Source organism: Myiozetetes cayanensis, unplaced genomic scaffold (assembly GCF_022539395.1).
Source record: "Myiozetetes cayanensis isolate MyiCay16 unplaced genomic scaffold, myiCay2020 scf5-8, whole genome shotgun sequence".
In the NCBI taxonomy this organism is placed as follows: Eukaryota; Metazoa; Chordata; class Aves; order Passeriformes; family Tyrannidae; genus Myiozetetes; species Myiozetetes cayanensis.
The window spans coordinates 3,620,136-3,643,097 of NW_026087742.1; the positions used below are offsets into that span (position 1 = coordinate 3,620,136).

The 22,962-nt window shown below is 36.6% G+C and overlaps 1 protein-coding gene across 5 annotated transcripts in view; it reads right to left on the reverse strand.

The window, feature by feature from the left end:
* DCAF6 (DDB1 and CUL4 associated factor 6) overlaps positions 1-22,962 on the reverse strand; it is an 84,193-nt gene that overhangs the window by 16,374 nt on the left and 44,857 nt on the right. For 2 of the 5 annotated variants that reach the window (XM_050333641.1, XM_050333638.1), the window contains 5 exons: positions 15,412-15,471; positions 8,931-9,036; positions 6,340-6,455; positions 5,456-5,539; positions 4,962-5,283 (listed from right to left, as the gene is read on the reverse strand). In XM_050333641.1, the coding sequence (XP_050189598.1) occupies positions 4,962-5,283; positions 5,456-5,539; positions 6,340-6,455; positions 8,931-9,036; positions 15,412-15,471 (688 nt within the window). Of the gene's footprint in view, positions 1-4,961; positions 5,284-5,455; positions 5,540-6,339; positions 6,456-8,930; positions 9,037-15,411; positions 15,472-22,441; positions 22,607-22,962 lie in introns of all 5 variants that reach the window. The other 3 variants (XM_050333642.1, XM_050333639.1, XM_050333640.1) reach the window with 3 other exon arrangements.

The window sequence follows — 22,962 nt, forward strand, 5'->3', positions numbered from 1 at the left end:
TATGAAAAACAAGGACCTGAGAAATCCAATATAAGGCAATAAAAAGGAGGAGGGAAGGAATAAAATAATTAATTACCTCATTATTCTATCACCTATCGCTGTTCCTCTGATATTATATCTAGTAAAAGGAATAACAACTGAAGTCATTCAAAAATGCTGGGTATCATGTTTTTAATGGTTAACACCTATTACAAAATGTGCTCTGTGTATTCCAGTTGAGAAGATTCCTTCTCAGGGTGTCAGTGTATAAGACTACTTTGATTTCAGCAAAAATAGTTAGATGACATAACAGTACACAAAGTTGATCTTGTAAGATACAGCAATTCTTCACAGATCACAGCAGACATGGAAGCAGCTGCATAATCATTTCCTTTTGACATTCATATTTCTTTAAATTTTAACCTGCTAGATGTAACATTTTCCAGGCTTAGCCTCCGCTCACAGATCAGCTTCTGTCAAAGCCCAAACAAAATTAATTCAGTTGTTTAAGTAGGAAAGCAGCCTCCAGAGAGCTGTTTTGAGTAATTTGTGAAAATAAAGATCAATCTATTAAAAACTGCACTCTGGACACGAAGAACATACATTTTGCTTAGATTTCCCACACACACACACAGATTACAATGTACAGTGCTAAGGCAAGCCATGCTCTCTGTCTCTGTTCCAACTCAACTTGCTGGAATCAGTAAGTTTTAAACAAGATATGCTTTGTGCAGACCTGCACATATTTGTAATTTACACATATTCTCAGATTTGTAAGAGAAGGGATCTTTTCCTGTGGGTTCCCCAAAATGCACAGAAGGTTATTTTCTCTGATGAGTATCTGGCAAAACTATTTGGTTGTACAAAACAAGTTTCTTTTTTTTATTATTATTTATTTCAAAATATTCCATGCATTTCCTTATATAATTTCTTAAAAAGAACATTTACTGACTAGCCTAGTGATGTGAACAAGTGAAATAACTATTTAGCCTCTTTAGTCACCTGTGAAGACCATTCCTATAATGATGCTATAGAAATGCTACTGAAAAAAAATAGGATGTCACATCCCCAGTTATTCCTTTTAAAGAAACATCCTTGGGTGTCAAAACGATTCCCAGCTGATTCCTAGTCAACATGCAGCTGACTTAGCCAACCAACCAAAGGATCATGGTATTCCTACACGTTTTGCTTATACTATTTAAGCCTTTTTCAAAATATTAAAGCAGCTGCAAACCTTGCCCAGCCTTTCCTGATGGTTCAGTTTCAGGTGAGTTGGTGAGAAACCATCTATCCTCACTGTGTTTTGAGATTTATAAGCATCTCCCAAAAGATATTATGTCCCTTGTATCTATTTTTAGATTATTTAAGGAGAGAAAAAGACCAAATCCTCAACTTGAAAACATTAAAAGGTGGATTTGTACCTCAATAAAATTCAAACAATTGAAGCCTTGTAAACATTAGATTTGCAAAATGGACAACATTCTGTTTATAAATCTGAAATCTACATCCATCTTACCAAAAATAAAGTGAGACCAGCAGTGTTGATGCAGCAGGAAGTTCTCAATTTATTTAACTGCAGGTACTGCCAACAGAGCAGTCAAAAGGGTATTTCTGCCACTTCCTTTCCTTAAGGGGAAGCTAAAGATCATGATTTCAGAGTACAAAATCAGAAGTCTACCCTTCTTTTCTCAGTGGAGAAAGTTGTACTTTACAGTGGGAAAGTGACTCTGAGAGTTTCATTTATCTTAGTTTCTCCTCAATGTAAACAAGAGCTATTATGTTAATAATAGCTATTAGGTTAATAATAGCCTAAAGAAAAATAAATTGGTTGTAGTAAAAGGATAGTAATGCTACATACTGGAACAGGCTTATTAGTCCAACAGGTTTTAGAATTGTTTCAGAAGGCTGTGGCCTCTTTTTTATTTTTTTGCCCTATTGAAAAATAAAACTTTTTTTTCCACTGTATAAAATATGTTCACAAAAGGTAGATTATTGCAGGCTAGTATTATAACGTCTCTGGAAAGAAAAAATAAAACAGAACCACAGACAAAAAAGACCAAAGTAGCTCCCCCTTAGATACTCCAGAGAGAGAAAAATCTACTTTATTCCTCATATATTAACGACATTAATTATCTTACAGGATGACACGTTGGAAAGTAAATTATTAGGTAAACTTGAGAAAATGAGATTTAGTAAAGGTATTGTTAGGTAACACAATTTACTAAGTGAGAAAAGAGAAAACATAAGCCTATGGAAAGCATACTGGTGGAGCTAAGCACCAGTCTTGCAGGCAGTTTTGTTTAATATATTGCTAATAGTCTTTGAGTAGGATGTAGGAATGTATTCATGCAGAATGTGAGGTTGGGGAACTTCATGAATATAGAGCGGACTGAAGGACCTTGAGAAAAAGGTGGGTGGAAAATCAGTAGTATAAGATTGAGTTACACAATTCTGAGCTTCCTTCTGGTGAAAGGTAACACACATCAATTAGAAATGGCAAAGTAGGGAAGACTGCAGTGCACTAATTGAGCTCGTGTCTGACCACGGGCCACCACTGAGACAGCCCTAAGCAAAGAGGGGAGAAAGATGTCACTGCAGCTCACTTGTGTCTCAGAGAATCCTCTCTAGACCAAGGGTAACACTCACAGAATTAATCCTAGCAGAATCCAAGCAGTGCTGGTCTACCATATTCAGGAAAGATGTGAAACATGGAGGAGAGCAGACAGGAACCAGCAGGATGGCAGGAAAGCCACAGATTTTTACTGTTAACAGTGAGAAAAACTTGGCACTCTTAAGTCTAATGAGACAAAAGCTGAAAATGGACGGGATGAACATCATTCAAATGATAAGCACTGGGCGTCAAAAATTATTTCAATCCAAAGAGTATGTTAGCACAGAACAAAATTACTAATTTTAGTTAATTTATACCCATCACAGCAGCAACATTTTGAGTTTGTTTATTACTCCTTAAGGAGCCAGGGGGATTTTATATAAATCTGATCAGTTTGTGAAAGGGATTATAGGCTATAACGTCATAGTAGTAGAGAGGACTTCCAGTTCCTTTCACTCTGATGATCATGATGAGATATAAAAACTAAGAGGGCTTATAGCCCCTTAAGACCACCAGTGCCTGCTTTCTCTGTGGAAATCCAAATTGCTTTGAGCACACACAGGATGTCTTACTTTTCCTCAGTATCTCAGAGGGACTAGGATGGAATGTAGGGCTCAGAAGTTAAACTAGAAAACTGCACTGCTTGCACACACACAAAAAAGCAGAACAAAATGAATTGGTCAGGCATTACATCTGAATGATGAAAACCTGCAGGCAATCCTAAACCAGCATTGACTAAAAAACTACTTTTTTCCCAGATTTTGTTTGGGGAGAGAATAAGGGAGCAGAGGGCTGCATAAAGAATTTTAATTATACCATTCATTGAGTTGAATGCTCTGTCCTTTATGAAAAATTTAAACTGTTACAGGAAGAAATCTCCCTGCACACAAAGAAGAAAAGCAAGCACGTCAGATGAATTGCAACTTCATTTAAGATGTCCCCACTAGTGGGAAATTGTAACTCCTCTATGATACCTGGAAGTATCATTCTTATCACATTACTAGGACAACTATTACATTGTGACTACAGCATGGTGCATGGAGAGAAGCTCTGACTCCTGCTCCAAAATGGAAATAGGATTTAAATTGCAGGGTTTTTCACAGCTTGCTCTTCAACCACTGGATCATAATGAATGTTGACTCTGTAGTGGAAAATATTTCTGCCATTTGATATTTATCTCCAGTTACTTGGTATTGCATGGGAAGCCAATGGATTAAGACAGAATCTGTATATATTGGCTTCTTCCTAAAAACTGTCATTTAGTGAGCACAATCGCTCGTGCTTTGTAATAAACAACCGCTGACTGTTCTTTTTTCACTGCTGACAGTGTGGTGGCTTGCAACCTTGAACTGAAAATTATTCAAAACCTTTTCTCTACACAACTATTAAATTCTTCCTGATTTCCTAATAAATATATGCTGTAAATTCCTGGAAAAGATTTGCATTGCCAGCATAAGGAATTAATAGCAAGATGATGCTGCCCTTGAACAGGACAGAAATAAAGCTAAGGAATCTGACACCAGGTTACACCTGAAACTAGTAAAAACATTATTGTCTTATGTCACTCAATAAAGATGTTGCTTAAAGAATTATTACAGCTTTTTAAAAGAACTTAAATTAGTGAACAAAGGTGTTAAACCAACAATACCAAATTGGGGGCTAAGTTTATTGAATGATTAAACAAGTATGAACAGCTGTTTATATTTTTTTAAAAACCACAAAGCTTACTAAATATGTCTTTAAAAAAGGCACAAAACTTACTAAATGTCTTTTATTAATAACAACTAGTAGTCTACCTTTTTTTTAATGATGTACACACTAATATTCAATAGCCAACAAAAGGAAAAGGACTACAGTTTCAGACAAAAAGAGTGAAAAATTGAACACGTCAGCCTTAATTTATGTACTACAAACCCAGCATTGCTGAACAACAGCAGTTAAAAGCTCTTGCTTTGCCAAAGTAAGAACATCTGAAGTACAGTTGAAAGAAAATGTAAGTCCCTGTACCCTATATACAAATTTATGGACTTTCTATACTTACGACTACAAGGAGAATAATAAAAAATAAACTGCAAATATTTAGCACTGAGGTATTCAGCAATCAAGAAATAAGCACTAACAGGTATTAGATCTGTAAGAGCCTGCCTGGGTAGGAGGGAAATTACAGCTATAAATACCTCATATACAGGCAAATTAGACTCAGCCATCAAGCTCTTGGCTGTTTGTCAAAGAACAACTTATTTTAATTAAGGATATGAGGCATGAGCTTCTAGATCTTTCGTTCAAACAAACAAACCAACCAAATAATAATAATAATAAAAATTTTTAAAGCCTTTTGCCAAGCAACAGCAGAGATCAGTGTTCCCCTTACCTGTGTCCTGGTCCTCCTCGATACCTCGCCCCTGGGATCAGAACAGGATCATCATCACTGTCATCAGTTTCTTGGAGAGCTGAGGTCCTGGTAGAGGACTCATCTGGAGTTGCAAGCCCTGAGGATTCTGGGTGTGACTGAGGTTCATCACTTGCAGCAAGCAAGTTGGCAATGGATTCAGTACTTTGATTTGAAATGTCTTGGTTCACACTCCTTTCACAGGAGGTTTCTTCCTCTACATTCCCAGAGGCAGCATCAGCATCGGGGTCATTTTTTTCTGGTTGAGTTCCAGAATGCTCAGGATCAGGTTTCTCTGATACAGCTAATAGAAAATTTTGGGGACAAGAAATCCACTATTAATGATTATAACCTATTTTAGAAGACACCAGAAACAGTCACAGAAGTTAAATTATGCATACTGAATTCTTATTGAAAATTTAGATTTTCATTCTCTACTTCTTCCTATAACTATTTGAAAGAGTAGAGATACATACTTGCTTCTGTTGTCTTTACAGCTTCATCTGTAGTTTGCAGTTCTTCAGCACTCACATCTTCCTTGTGAGATTCATCAGGAACTCCTGAATTAAAAAAATTGATTGTCAATCACATGATTTCATTTAGATGCACATCTATAATGCAAGCAAGTCTAAATGATACCAGCACTCCCAGGTCAAACCAACCAAAGCAATGCCTCAGAGTCCATGTGTGGCTTTACTGAAATCTCAGATATCAGTCACATAAATGTCAATATATATAAATCTACTAAGTTGACCAGTTGACACTAACAAAGAAAAAACTATTTCTTTCTTGTTCCTTAATATACTTGATATCCTATGAGAACTTTAGGTCCAAAAATAGCATTAATACTCTTGATACAGATGATCACTTACTGAAAGATATTATTTCTGAAGACAAATTAAGTTATCCCTCTCTTACAAGGAATTATTTTTTTTTAAACATATCTCTGGAACCAGCCATTTGACTTGACTGCCCCTTTGGCACTGAATTGAGCAAGACAGCCACATGTAACAAAATCCAGTGAGAGCCTGAAAGAAATGTAACAAAACACTGAGTACTCATTTATGATTGCAAAATGCAGTTGCTCTATCTTTTGCTACAAGTTGTGCCACAGTATGCCCTTAAGTAAAAAGAATAATGGTTGTAGAACTCAAGACAGGATAAGTTAATTTTGTTTCTATTGACCTGCAACTATCTCAGATTGGTTTCTTTTTCTTTCCTAAAAAAATCCTGCTCTGTGATGGCTGCATTCTGCCTTCACGTGCACGTGTTTGAGACTCCCACTGTGTGCAGTGATGGTCATGAACATACAAGAGCAGAATTTTTGCCTTGGTAATACAAAAATACTGCTGGATCTTACTTGCTTCTTCACCTTCAGGCCCTGACTCGTCCAAAGCTTTTGTTTTTACAGAGTCTTCTTGGCCTTCGGTTTTGCAATGAGTTCCACTCCCTCTAGAGCTTGAATTTGTGCTGCTCCTGTCGACATACATGTGAAAGGAAAATAATTTAGAATCATGTCAATAGAGAAGATCATTGCAAAGCACAGCCTGATCCCACTGTCTTTCTCACTGCAGTCTCACTGTTCAGTAGCTCCTGGCAGCAGCTACAACCATCAACCTCCACAGCAATTTCAAAATTTTCTTTTATTATGCCCATTGCCACTCATCCCACACTATTCCCCTGCATCACAGAACCCTATTCTCTCCTTCCTACCTTTTTTTAACCTTCAAAGAATTTCTTCATTGGTTTTCCAAATATTGTGAGAACTCAAAAGGATTCAGTCTTTTCCACTATTTGCACATTTTTTACACGTATAAATATTCATGTATGACAAGCTATCAGCTGAGCACTAGTAAACAATATTAGCCCATTCAATTAAAAAAATTTGATTCAGATAAAATTCTCAAGGCCCTTCACCCTTAGATATAATTTCTGTACCTTCTGAGGTGTGGACTTTCAGTTCTCAAAGTTTTGTTATTTCTCAAGATTTATTATAAGCTGGTATTTGACATTTACTCCCCATTCATATTTAGACAACTACTGTGAAACTCCAATTTCTGGAAATACGTAAAATGCTGTCCTGAATGTCATCAAAACTAATGATTTTAGATTTTCTAGCAAAGATCTTCTATTAGGAAATGCAAAGTCTTGCTGCTGAGCTCTCTGAGTCTCTCCTGTCCCACACCTGTGATGTGGCCTCAGACTTATGCAAATCACTGGACAAAAGCAGAAAACAAAGATGACTTACGACAATTATAAGCATGATTCTCAAGAATTTAGAGTGACTCTTTACAAATATTTCTTACCTGTGTATACTATTAATAAATATTTCATATGCTACATTGCTAGAAGCAGCACAAATCATGCTTAATCTAAATTCTTTAGAATCTAGCACTTGAGAATCAGTACTTTTATTTTTTAAATTAAATGAGAGCTTTGACTCATTTTGATGAGCAATATTCATTGCTCATTCATGTCATTGCTGTACCGAATTTGGAGAACATAGGGAAGTTTTTGCTAGTCCTTTCAGTATTTCTTATAAATCAAGGATTTTTAGCATTGTTTCTGAGTGACCAGACAAGAAGGCTACTGCTAGACACCACATAGAGCATTTTTGCTATTTCATGCCTCATTTTATAAACTTAATCATGGTCTAAACACTAAGATTTTTTTAACTCTTAGGAATCTACTTTCCAGCCCAACGCTCAATTTACATTCACTTACTGCCCTGCTTTAATTTTGATTCAATGTTATTTTTCACCCTACCAGTTACATGAAGAGGATGTTTTTGAGAGAGCAAAATAAGCCCCTATGCTTTCATTACATTAAGCCCTGCTGTCTGCTTCCACAGCAGGTTTTCACTTTCCCCAGTTCTCCACACAACCCTTCTTTGAACCTCTGCCAACACCACCCACCACCAAAGCTCCATTAAGTTTGCTGACCACCATGTTCGGTTTCTTTATTGATATCTCTTATGAACTCTGTCTATCCTAAAGCATTAAACAAATAGGACTACAAAACTAAATGCAGAACTACTTAAAAACATTACAGCAGAACTGATTTTTTCAAAGCTTGCTGGATTTGGACTCTAAATAGAGTATTTCAGATTCACGCAGGCAAAATCTTGGTTCTTATGAATCACTGTCTAAGGTTTCCAAACTGCTGTGATCAGAGGGGATATTTAAAGCCACAGCACTTAAGAGTAGCTAAGTGTGTTTGGGTTTGGTTTGTTTTTTTCCCCTCAACAAATGCCAGCAAGCATTTCTACTTAGTGTCTTCTACAATAATTTTGAAAACATAAGCAGAAGAACAGAAGAAAGATGAAATAAAACAAGGATAGTGGTTATTTTGGGAGATCCTGAGATGCTCTACTGATAGACTGATACAAAACCAAGTAAGTCAGGCCATTAGACAGTGCATTTATTATCTGAAAAGGATGCCATCACTATAATATCTAAGCAGTCCACAAAGTTGAGATCTCAACCATATGTATTCATCAACACTCTTAAGACACAGAAATACTAATTTCAGTGTTTTACAACTCAGGAACTGACTAATTTGCAGAATACCATATGAGAAGTCTGGTAGAGCAGAGAATTAAAACATAACCACCAGCCCCTGGACCATCTTTCCACCCCTCTACTACCCTGCTTTAAAAGACACCGATATTATGCCAGGTTTGATGAAAATAGCATGTTTCAAATTATGTTTGCATAAAAGAGATCCACAGCAAATACACTCACAAAAAAACCCCTCTTGTATAAACTTGATGTTAAAGTATGGCTGTCTTATGTTCTGAATGCATTAGGGACTACAGCCCTTTCATTTGTCTATATACACCTAAAATCAGACATAAATCATATGCAAAATAATTTACCTATAGCTGTGCCTGATAAGTATTGTTGATATGTGCTAATCACAAACCACTCAAAACCAAAATTAATTTCTTACCACTCATCAGTGAAGTCCAGTTTTATTGTGCTTGTCGTCGTTCCTTCTGTGCTGTAGTGCAAGCTTAAAACTGGTTCACCTGTTCCTGTTCGTGGCTTATCACTCTCTGTAAATATGGGGTTGATAAAGTTTGAAGGGGAATTAGTAATATACACAAAGTTGCTCTAATTCTGAATGTTCATTTAGTTATCCTAACAAAGCCAAATGTAGCAGTAATACGTGTAATATCAATTTAAGGTCTCTTACAGGTCAAGCAAAATGTTAAAAAGTTTCAGAGTAAACACACCAAATTTGCAATGCTTGAAAAATGGTCTAAAATTATTTCTAATTATAAGAGCAAACAAAGGAGATGCTGTCCAACATGCAAGTAAATAAAATTGCAGATAGGTATGTATATGAACAATCTAATCATTAATAAGCAGATCCCATTTCTAATAAATATATTTATAAGAAGAATATAAATTATGTGGTGTTCAGTCTTTTTGCCTCAGTAAATACACATGAAAAAAAAGATTATGAGATCAAGACACAATCAGCAGTCTAGAAAAATCACCATCCCCTTTTCTTTGCTGCCTACTCAGAAACCAGACAACCACCAATACCCTTAGATCTGCTGGGAATTGTCAGCCAGTTGTCACAAAACACTGTAAATTCATGTCTCAAGAGCTTCATGTTTAAAAAAAAAAAAAAAAACAAAACCAAATTCCATATTATAATAACTGCAAGCAGAAGGGGAGCACTGGCAAAACAAACTATTAACAATGTCCAAAAGCAACAGAAGTGAGTTACATTGAAACCACAGCAAGGCAGTGAGTCCTCTGCTGCAGGTGAGGTCTGGAGGATGTTACGGTCTCCTTCCAAACAGAAGTGCTCAATGACACCCATCCGTCCACCACCTCTGAGTGAAATTCATGGCCTAGGTAGTCTCACTTTTCAAAAATACTGAGCTTTTTATTTGGACAAAACCATCCTGTATTTTCTTCTAGAATACAGAAATTTGACTATAAATATACTTGCAATATTGGCAGCACTCTGACAAGTATAATAAAGTTAAAGTTTCAGATCATCTTTGTGTAAATCCATCAAAACCTAACATTTGATTTAAACACAAACCTACAAGTTTCCCCACTAAAAAGGCTATTATCATAACAGTAATGGCTACAATACTGCCACAGGATATTTATTTTAGAAGATGCAATTAAATTACAGTAACTGTGAAATAGCACATAAGAATTTAACCTAACAGTCAATGCTCATATTTTTAAACTGGTGACAAGCAGAAGCCCACTCGCAGGATCAGAGTTGTGATCAACTCTGCCAAAGAACTTTAAATACTTATTTCTACATTCTGAAGAGAAATTTAAAAACCCAAACCATACCACAAAAACCAGGAAAAAAAAAGAAGTATTTTTACGTGAAAGAGAATTAACTGATTACAACCATCATCCTAATTATGCACAAGGTATGGGCCTCATCCTATAAAAAGAAAAGTTCATAGTCCTTCTAAAATAAAGGTTCCAGTTACACTCTTGTCAGAGTGGATAAAACTGATCAAAAGCAATGTCTCCAGTTCCTGAAATAAACTCAGGAAAAAAAAATTATAGAACTATAAAATATTTTCTTTTAGATAGTTTAAACAAAAATGATATGTTCTTTTTAACTAAACAGATGTTTTCTTTATTTTTTGACAACATATGAGAAACATCTCCTTGTATAAAAGTCTGATCGAACTGTAAACATCCCTGAGAAAGTACAAATACTGATCCTTCCAATCACTGCACAAGTTATCAGGAATTGACACAGAAAGAGTTAAAAAGAGACAGAGCTGGAGAATTCTTCAGCTCCCTTGTAATTGGTACAGACAAGACCTGTCTTGGCATTGGGAACCCAGACAAAGAAAGACCACTCAGTGCTGTGAATAGTCCAAGACTATTCCACTATTGCTGCTGTGCAATTTTGCTTCAGCACAAACCCAGTTAATATTACCAACCACAGTAACCAAACATTGCTACCCCATAATGAACCTAATTATTAATTATTAATGAACCTAATGAACCTAATTATTAATTATTAATAACTAATTATTAATGAACCTAAATATTAGGCTTGTGTTATAGAGCTCAGATCACATTATCATCACAGTGCTTTCCTCTCTCAAAATCTCAACATCTGAAAATTTAACCGAGATGCATAAAGACTGTCCTGTGCCTACACTTACCCTGGAAGCAATGCTAATACTTGTTCACACCCAAACAGTTGGAAGATTTGCTCTAGACTAATCCAAAGGGGGCATTGACTGAGAAATTACTTTTACAAATTTCTGGAAATGGAGAGCTGTTAAATATATTGGGTAACAGAGTTTTCTTAAATCTACAACAACATCCCAATTACGATTGGGTCAGTTTCTTCTTTAAAGTAGCTTTAGGGTATAACATAGTAATAAGAACGAGAAACTTTTTAAAAGACAGATGAGACAAGAATCTGGTAATAAACTGCAGGGAATTAGTTGTGTCATTCAGTATTTTGTATAAAACTTACACTGCTAAGGAAAGCTGAATGGGAGCCTCTGTGATGAAAACAACTAAACTTTGCCTAGTACACAACTGAACATTCTGTCAGAGAAGGCACATAAACCCCAGAAGTCACGAAACTCTTTGTTTTCAGGAAGGACAATGTGATTGCCAAAGACTGCCTAGAGCTAAATGAAGAACTGTTCTCTTTCTCTATCCTGTTCATCCCATCAGGTCAGATTTACTTCACACTGATAATAAAAGGAAGAAGAGGAAAAGCTTCTGCCATTTATTTAGGGGACAGCTTTTGCCGAAACTATATCTGATTGCAAGCTCTAGTAGGGTAATAAATTGCTTCAAGCAGAAGTTGTAGCTTGTCAACACCTTACTAAACTATTCCAAATGCCTCAAAAATGCCTTGAAACTTTACTTAATTTTACAGCCAAACACATTATACTTTAAAGATACTATCAACAACTTACAGTCTTATTTCATAAACAACCCTATCCTAAAGCACACTCCCATTAAACAGTCCGTTCTCTGTTGGGGTAACTCTGCTACATAAAAAGAATGCAGGAGCCTGTAATATTGTTAAATTGACCACGTGTCCAAGATGGTGATTTTAAACCTTTGTGTAAACCTTCTTGTTCCCATAAACCCCTCACTGTACCTGTGGAATGTCTGAGAGATAACTAGAAACTCATCTATTGCTTGTTAACCCCTTGTCATCATTGGTTGTTTGTAAGATGTCCTGTGCTCTCACTGTGATCCCTCCAAAAGGTACTTAAACCATTGTTAGATCAATAAAGCTCTCTCTTCGCTGCTGGACTCCCTGCGTGCTGTGTGGTCTCTGTCTGCTGGCAAAGGGGCCTCCACCGCCTGTCCCTGCCACGAGGGACGGGTGGCGGGGGGGTGATCTCAGCCCTGGAAACCTTCACAGAGCGGCTGGGAGTGACCCTCTAGAAACCCCACCAAAACTGCAACAGTTCTCCAGGTGCCTACAGGAAGAAAGTACTTTTAAACAACCACCCTTAAAACTGAAGACAGAATTTCATTCATAACCCTAGATAAAACCCCCCAGAAACCCAAACTGCTGACAACAATACCCCTCAGAGACACTTTTTCCCTTAGAAAAGAAACCTATGCAAGTGTAATTTCACAAAGATTGGGGCTCCCAACTATGACGTGGAAGTGCATAAAGACAAGCTTACAGAGTGCATTTCTCACTTAAACTAACATCCTAAGGAACTTCAAGCTGGTTTCCCACATCTCAAGTGCTATCCTAGTCATTAGTCTATTGGAAACCCCATGAGAAGAGGATAGATGACTTCTCATGGAAAAAAAACCCTAAAATAATTCCTATACAGCACTATATTCTGTGTGAAGATCAAAGAATAACTCTTCTGAAGTGAGAAAAATTGATCCAAAGAGAAAAAAAAAATAGGTGGTGTGTTTCAGAAAATAGGAATTCACTGGGAAGGCTTAACATATGAAAATTCATCCAGACACAGCTGAACTTTGAGGGAAGCGTGGAGATTCCTTTATTCAGCAAGGAATTCTGACTAAACACTGTTACACTGATACCAGTCAGTATAAGGGAAGACTGAAAAATCAAATAATTCATTGGGCCAGCCTAATGTATAGCCCAGGGTATGTAAATTCTTATGATCCCATCACCATAACAGATTACTAAACCCTCACACCAATATCTAGAAATATCAGGAAACAGCACAGCTTCTCTGTCTGTGTGAAGCAGCACTGGGATGGGATGGAATACATGGGCACATTTACAGCTACTGAGCCTCAAGTTCCCTCTTCACTCATTCCAGTTCAGACACTAGATCTAACAGCCAACCCTCCATTGTTACAATCACAGTCCAAAGGAAGCCCAAAAATGTTAAAAAAAAAAAAAAAAATCCGGGTTAGGTCACTGTAATGCATTTGTAACTATTTTGTACAGACAGGAATGATGGAGTGCTTCTGCTGGACTGTCAGAGTGATGGCATCATAAATGGATGCGTTTGCAATACAAGGTCTTTAAACCCCAAACCAGTCTTAAAACATAAATATCAACAGGAGAGACTGGTTCAACGGAACACAGCTGATTCAGTATTAAATAAGGAAAAGATAGGAATAAGAACGAAATATTTATATTTCTACATGAAAAGAACTATTATGAATTCCTTCATTAGCTACTTACAGTATTTTGAGATTTCTTTTCAAATACTAAGTGAAACTAATGCACTTTAACTTCCAAAATCCAACTGGACATCAGCAAATTATTCTTTCTGGTTATCATTTGAACAACGGATTTCCTAATAAATTTGCTCCTTTTTCAAATATCTAGTTTTCAAGATTAGAAGTAACTTTGTCTACCAATGAAATAGAAAAACAATTAGAGAATTGGTGTACTGATAAATGTATTTTGGGAAAGTGTTTTTGCATACTAAGAAACCTGGAGTGCTTCTATAAAAGGAAATCTCTTCACATTAGTTCAAGTAATTTCTTAAATGCAGAAAAAAACTACTAGGAAAAAAAACCCTATGAGTCTATTAAAACTATGAGCTTATTACAATTATGCAATTAAAAATAGTAATACACAAACTAGCTTTTAAGACAACTGATCCTGCTTGAGGAAGAAAATGATACTAACTTGGCAATTGATTTCTGGGACCAAAACTTGTGGTTTTATCTTTGTTGTCAGTTGGGCTAATTTCACAACTTTACAGAACAATTTAACAGTTTCCCAAAACTTTTACAGTTGTAAGAACCTCAGTAAACATATAGAGTCTTAATGTTAATTCTAGGTTATTCTACTCTGATCAAATAATGTGTTATTCCGTGTTCAAAACAGACAGCAAGTTTTCCAACTAAGCCTGACTGTTGGATTGATGTTGGCTATTGAATCATGAAGACTTAGCAAATTTACACATTTTTAAGGCTATTTCATCACAAAACATAATTCCACAAATTGAGTTTATTTTGTCAGTATGAAACACAGTTTGATTCCTCCCCCTTCCCTGCCCCCCCTCCATGTTCTGGCATCCTAAAATAAACCATCCTCTCAAACAGTTGCCAAACGGGCTATTTTTCAGAAGTGGGATTTCAAAATGGCTTTCTAGTTTAGAATGTGAAACAAGACAACAGCCAGCTCTTTTGTGGGATTTAAGCTATTAAATCTCTACAGAGACTTGGATATGGAAGTCAGCATAATGCAAAGTGTATGGAAATCTATTTTTAAATTAGCATCTATCACTCACTAATTATTCAGGCATAAACATTCCCCACAGATGGCATTGGTTAAGCTGGACTGGGGTCACTGATGACCCAGTTCACTGCTCAAAATTTGAAGACTGGGTACAGGGAAAGCTCACAGATATCCTTTCTACCCCTAGCCCACAAGGATCCTACAAAGCAACACCAGTCCTTGTTTAGCAGAAGGGCGGTAGGACAAGTGGTTACAGGGGTAAGATGCACCCAAGTGCCACAAGTGCTCCTCAGTTACTCACACTGCAGGAATAACAAAGCTGCACATCTCTCTTGAGATTGTAAGATAAACTAATTTGGCATTATGTGATTATATGTTACTTCAATCTTGGTATATGCATTCTGATCCAAGAACCATTCAAAAAGAAAAAAACCACAAACCTGTTTAAAGATTTAATTATAATTCTCATTTTAGAAAATTATTCTAAATGTGTAAAGAGTACATAAGACATTTACTGCACCTACATTGAACTGTAGTAATTGCATCAAGCATTGAGCATAGGATGGCTTTTGAAAACAACCTTAGTCTGTTACTCATACTGAGAATTAAATAATTAATGAGTTTCCAGCAGATCTGCTTACAGAACTCTACTTTATGCAGATGAACAGCATTTTTAGACTGTTTATCATCATGAAAGGCAATTTGAAAAGGAAGCATTGCAATCAGCTATGGTTGGGGAGAGCGCATTTCCTGTCACACGCACCCTGTTGCTCATCAAGTGACATGGATCCAAGCTGTTTGTTAACCACTGAAGAAGGAGAATCTGAAACAAAAACGAGATTAACTTAAAACATAAGCAGCAGAGAACTGCACAGCAATGTCACGATCATAGGTTAGTTTAAAATAAAAAAAGCAGCAACATAAGGAAGCTTTGGATTTGTTTTACGAGCAGCCAGCCATATTGCATTGTCTAGGCATGACAGAAGCAAAGCCACTTGTTTCAAGTCATTATTTATTCATTGAACAGCCTGAAGCTTGCTGACATCTTGATATTGAAAATTCCTGCCCATTACCAAAGATTTTACTGTGTTCTTCAAATTTTTAACACTTCAGGAAAAATACTGAAAACTCACAGCTTGTAAAGCCTTTGCTCCAACTACCAAACGACACTGTTATTTCAAACCATGTGATAAATGTAAGTTTCAGAATACTTATACTTCAACATAAAATACTCAATGGCATACCAGTACCTTTAATATTTAAATACTGCTTTAATAATAATGTTTTGAAGTATCAAAGCACCAAAATACATCCCACTTGTGTGAGTTTGATTGTTCTGCATTCCTAGATGCACCTCTGAGGCACCTCATGACTGAGAACTATGAGTTTATCACAGTACCACACCACTCTGTCTTATAAAAATATCAATTGAAATAAAGGAATAAATAAAATAATCAACCTCCCCAGCAGTTAAGTGCACTTTTTCCCCCTAGACACTACCAGGTAATGACTATCACCAGCACAACATTCATTGAGCAGACACGTGACAGATGCAACGTTTGGTACCTCCTGTGAGTCTATTTTCCTTGTCACTCCCAAAGAGCAGATCATATTTCTGTATTATCTTAAGATGAGCTGATGTACACAAATGAACACAGTATTTCAGAGATATTGGCTGGACTATCATGTTTCGGTTCCACTTGTTAATCTTCTGTTATAAACAAATTCATCCTAAGCTAAAAGGATTTAATACCCTGTATTATAAACTGAGTCACAGTCCATCAACATCATAGCATGCTAAAGGAATTTTAACATAAATTTAAATCCTAGACAAGGAAAGCAATGAAATAATACACTCTCTCCTATACAAAGGTCCCTTCCACGTTTGGGCCAGAATCACCAGCATGACCTATTTTGTCGTACAGCCATAAAACCTGCTAAATTGTTAAGTTGAATTGAATAAATATATATATTCCCAAGCAATACTTCACTCCCAGCCACCGGCGCAAGAATCACAGTCTGTTCCTTGCTTACACTGATACCAGGGATAGGGAAGGGGAGAAGGAGCAAAGAACAGAGACCAGGATAGTCTGGGACACTGTGTTTTGGCTTGTTTTGGTAACTGGGCTTACACAATTTATTTCCATAACCGAGGAACATAAAACTGTTTCTGTTTGGTTGTCTTTGTTCAGCCCTGCCCTTGCCTCGCATCAAACACACCCAAGCCAGATGACAGATTTTACCCCCTGGATTCAGATGGGATGCAGCTCTTAAGTAGGGGACTTGTAACATTAATATGTTTCACTTTGCAAAAGCAAAGGGTGCTTTATACACGATTTCTAAATTAGAAGAGAAGTTTTTACAGTGGAGTTTTTCCAGCGCAGTAGTAAGCCACTGTTTGGGCTGTAAATCAGAGCACAAAGCTGATGTCAAGATGCTCCATGTTATAAGATGATCTACTTGTATTCCAGCTGACCCAGCACAGGAATCAGTCTGCTGCCTCTTTCAAGGGCTGGCTTTGATCTCTGACTCCCAGTTACAAGTCCATGATTGGGATTAACTTGTATCAAAAGTGCCAAAGGGAGGGGAGGTGCTGGACTGGAAGCTGAGAAGCCAAATGAGGCAACACAGCAATTCCCGGTCGTGCTCTGCTCCTGCACTCCAAGCCTTTCCACAGGTTTTATGCCCTTGTTTAAAATGCTTATCGTGCTGCCAAACATGTCACTTGTCTGCAAAAGCCAATATCATCAGCTCTTTAATTCAAACCCTGATGAGCAGAAGAAATATGACTGAACTGACACATTTTTATTAAATTAGGTTTACTAACCCTATTATTAGCACTTCTGGTTTTATTAAGACCTCACACTATGCAACAATAGGTAACAAAGTAGGTATGTTTCACCATGTGCATCATTGAATCACAGTAAGTGAAAATGAAGAATTTTCTAGGTAGTAGTCCATGCCAGCGTAGGCTTAAACCTCCTACATCTCACTATTACTTTGTCTTCATACAACTTTTTGAAGACTTGTAATAAGAGAATATTTAAGCAACACATAGGAAGTACCCTAAATATGCAAATTAACATGGTTAAGAGTTCAGTTTGCAGCAATTTTAAACTCACTTGTGCCTTTTTCAAGTTCCCTGAAACCACAGATTACCAGCACCTCTTGAAGTGGCACTGCAGTCTGGGAAATAACCATGACAACGAAACCAGCCTAGGGAAGTTCAGGTAAATAATGCCTCTTTTTTTAACATATGGCTTTGTTTTGTAAAAAAAAAAAAAAAAATTCTGAAAAAAAAAATTCTGAAAAAATACTTTCATAATTTCTTATAAAGCTTTTGGGGAAAAAAAAAACCTATTACCAAAACTGTGCCATATAGTTAAAAAAGAACAAACAAAAATCCAAACTCTTACCTGAGCCTTCACAGGCTGTGTCTACATCCCAATGCAGTTCACCACTGGTTGTAATGTCACCAGTACATTCTAAACTGGAGCACCACTTAAAGAGGGAACTGGAGATTCATAAATTTGGGGAACCTCAAACAGAAAATAGAAGATAATTTTAAGATCAGTTACATGCTGAAGGATCTTTCTGTAGTTTGGGAAATCAGCAGCTGACTTCACCAAAATATTAGCATACCACCTCTGTTGTTTTGGTTTAAAAAATTTCCTCCTTATATCACTGTAACACCAGCTCCGGGGTCAGAGCCAGGTCTAAAGCAGTGAGACATGTTCTAAAAGTCCCAGACACAGTGCATATGCTGGACTTTAATCTGAGAAATTAAATCCTTGTTTTAGTAACTATGAATAACTGCTTTGCAGAGTGAATAAGCTCTCAGTTACATATTTTGGACTTCAAATGGACACATTTCTACACCTCAGTGTTTACAAAGAATGCAAAGAATCAAGTAAGAAAAGCTACAGACCTTCCCTTGTTCTTTTCCAAAAGCTTTAGTACAGAAATGAAGATCCAGTTTGTTCTGCTTTAAAGTCATGGACCATACAGACTTTTGAAACAAACAAAGATTAAAATAAAAAAAAAAAAAAAAGTCAATTTGCAGCCCAGGATCTACAACAAGCCTGCATACACGTGTCTATATCTTTATTCTACAATAAATGCAGTCTAAATCAAATTTTTTCCTCAGAAAAGAAGCGTTCACATTAGTTTTTGTGGGTAAGATTATGTACACTGACCATTACAGGAACTCTTGATGCACACTGATATATAATGTTGGGGTTTTTCTCTTCAAGATTGGCTGGTTTATGTTTCTGTAACTTTTAGAATTGTGTTGGATTTCCTAAAAGTTCTCAAAAGGAGAAGTGATGCAGGTAATGGTGATGCATACCTGGATATCAGCACTGGGTAAAAAATTCCACAAAAATGTAAGTAAAAACTAGGCTTTGTGGGAGAAAGCATATAAAAAAAATTCCCAAAACAACAAACTAAACCAAAAAATTTACCATAGCTCCCCTAATTAAATTTGCTATCAAAAAAACCCTGAATCTGTTCAACACCTAAGCAAAAGCTTGAAGATAAAATAGACCTGATACATGCAGATCATTCAGCCAAATTTACACAATACTTATGACAGGTATCCACTAAAACAAAGGCTCTCTGCCATCCAAGGAAGTACCACCCTTTTCTCAGTGTCAAGCAGTCCCTCTCTGAATCATTGCCCAGTTAACTCACCTTCATTTTCAACAACAATAAACTTTTGGCCATATTTTTCTAAATGGTGAAGGTTAACTACTCCAGACAGAGCTTAGAAATCCTCATGGAATTCCTACCAGTCTTGGGAGAAAGAATAACTACCATACAGTCTAATTTTATATTAAACCTGTAAAAGCTCTCAGCTCATGACATTTTCAACTGGTAATTTCTAACATGGTTGGAATATTTTTTCCTCCTCATAACTGAGCTTCTGTGATTGCAAAGGTTAGGATTAATAATGAAATACAAGCTGGAAGAAATGGCCTCTGTTTCACACTGAATTCCCTCTAAGATTGCAAGTGCAAATAATACAAGTTTACCAGAGTAGGGATTGAGAACTTGTAGCCTTGGGCCAGAGCCTCTGATGCCATTTCGCAAAGTGGGAGACACATTTTGGAGTGTAATTTTTAGTTTGAAAATTTACAACTAATACGCACCTGAAAACTGAACATCTGCCTCATGACAGAGCAACAAAGACAACCTTGCAGAAAAAAAAAATCAAATATAGAGATTGTCTCTGTATGGGAATTTATTATTAAAAAAAACAGAACTCCAACAACCCAAAACTAATAACTTCTTTTTCTCCTACCATACTTCTGAAATGTCAACTTACCACAGGGTTAGAAACCAACTGTGTTTATGGAGAAACAAGAGATCAAAAGTCTGCAGCTCTGGTTTTCCAAATGAATAGACTGTGAATACACAACTTTCAAAAATAAATCTTGGGAGTTCAGAAAAAGAGAACAAAACAAAGTAACTTGCATAAAGAGAAATGAGCAAGTACAGAGAATATTTGCGTGTCCAGAGTGCAGAAATCTTATCAAGGAAATAAGGATTCCCCAATCCAAAGAAATTAGCTTGACTTGTTCTTCCCACAGCAGGGGAAGGAGGAATACAAGGAAAGAAGCTGAAGAAGTGCAAAAAGAATTTCTTGTATTTACATAGACAAGTAGAAAGGAAAAGGCAATGTAACCTTTTATCAAATTTCTTGAGGAATAATTGGACAAATATATTAAATATTTAAATTTGAATTCCTCATTTCAAATCATCCACTGTCTATAAAGCTGGAGGCAACAAATTCCACCCATCACACTAAAGTTCAAGAAGATACACATCCTCAGGATTTGGAGGTCAGCTACAAAAATGGGTCCCTTTTCCTCTTCCCAGAAATAACTGTTTCCATAAAGCTAAGTGAATTTGTCTTTCAAAGCAATTACTCACTAAATAAAATGGTTTAATTTGCAAATTCATTGTTGTCACATCAAGAAAGAGGTAAATACTTGAATACTGAAATTTTGAATACTAGTTTCCTCCAAGGCTATATATGTGTTCTGTTGGTGATTCCAAACAAAATGATCAGACATTCCCACTAGTTCCCTTAAAATTCAAACCATGTGCAAACTCCCAACTACCAGAGGCAGTGCTGGGGGTCGAAACCAAACACAAACACCTCTGGTTCCCAGTCAAATCAAGTCCTCAGCTTAAACCTTCAAATTTGAGGTACTATGGATCCTACAGGATGTTGACCCACAAGCAACTGGGAGTAAAACAATTACACTGCATTCTTGAAAGAGCACTAAAAGAGAGAGACAAGATGTATCAGGTAAAACCCAGACCAACACACACTTCAGAGATAGTAAAATACCCACAGACAAACCTCCAGGTGAAAATTTACAGATATGGTTGTAACCAAATTTTTTCCCCAACCTCAATTCAATGGGAAGCAATTTAGTAAAATAAAAAAGTCTTTTAAGCTGTTTTGAAAAGAAAATGAAAGATCAAGACATGATGACTGTTGTAGTTGTGGTTTTGCCTCTATCAACACTCAATATCTTTGAGGTAATAAACTGTGATGTTCAGTTTGCTGAAAAAAAACCCCAAACATTGGTAGTAGCTTTTTGGTAGTTTTGTTGATGGTGGTGGTGGGGTTTTTTTGGTTGGTTGGTTGGTTTGTTGTGGTTTTTGTTTTGGTTTGTTTTTTCTTGTCTGGCAGGAAACTGCAGCCACCTACAAGGACACTGTTTTTCTTGCTCTTCTCCTACAGGTAACAGGCACTTATGGTTGTCATTTCTAAGATAAGCACATATCCTTCCAGGATTTACTACTTTCCAAACATTCTGGAAACTCACAGTAGAGTTTCCTAGTAAAGAAAGTTATTCAAAATTCAGTAACTATATATTTGCACCTAGAGCATTAGACACTGTTATATGAAGCTGCTCTGTAAGGCTCAAGTTAAAGGAATGGACCAAACCATAGCAAGACAGCTGTGAATTTATGACACAATCCTTATAATAAGCAATTTAGCCACATCTCAACTGTCACAGAATTTATCCACAGAGGAAACATTGTCAGACATGACTTCTCAACACAAAATATGCTGATTTTTCACACAGCATGCAGCTTACTCATTTTTATATGGTGCCATGACAAAGGTTGCTTCAGGTTTATGCACTTGGTTTGTATGCATGCTTCTACCCTAACTTTCTCAAATATGTTAGTATAAACACATCTGAGGCTTTCTTGTAATGATTTTTAAACTCAATAAAGCAAGAGAAAGAGGGAGGTGAAATGAAAAGTTACTCTGTTCAAAGAAGAAGAGCATTTCTGGGGACTTTGGCTTGTCACAAGCATTTTCACAGTACTTACTGTAAAACCATAGCACTTAGGGGTGCCAAAATTCTGTTTTACTGAATTGTTACTCTGATTTAGAACATATGCTAACCCAAAACCAAATCTCAAATGTTACTTTTGGATACAATTAACAGCAAAATAAGATTTCAAGTATATTATTCTTATTCTATTCAGACCATAGCAATTTCTTGCTCAGCTGCTCTGATGAACCTGATACCACGCACCTAGAACACCTTTTCCATATATTGCCATTTAATCCAAACATGTTAGATAAATCAAACCTGCCAACATAATTAACCATGTGATGATAAACACCACCACATGCAAGGCAAGACAAGCAGCAAACGCACTAAAAACTGCCTTGTTGTGGAGGAGAAGCATATCAGCAAACAACAGCAATACAAGCTGGAGCTTTGTTATCTGCTTAAGAAACCTGGGCAAAGGTCAACCTGATGCCTGAGGGTCCTGTGAGGAGCCCTTAGAGGAGGACCGAGCAGATGAGGATGCCTGTGGAGCAGAACGCTCAGCTAGTTCTCGCTGTCTCTGTTGTTCTTTCTTAAGCCTCAGTCGTTGCAGACCCCTACGGATTATTGCTAACTCAGGTCCCATTAAATCTGACAAATAGGGAGGGGGAACAAAAAAAAAAAAAAAGGATGTAAAAGAAAGAATAATTGAACATACAATATACAGAACAGAGAGGAGGGATGGGGGACTGACCAAAGACAGAACCAACAGATACTAAGTGTAATTACAGTGAAAAAAATACGTGAATAACAGATACCAATATAGTGAAAAGAAATTATGTGAATAACAGATATTAGATGCAATTACAGTGGACAAAAAATGTGAATAATTTATTAACATACAGAAATTATAAAATAAAATATTGAAATTGTTTTTCTCTCCCTAAATGCACAAATCACAGGACTTATATGTTCAGGATTTATGCCCTTCAGTGTAAACCCATCCA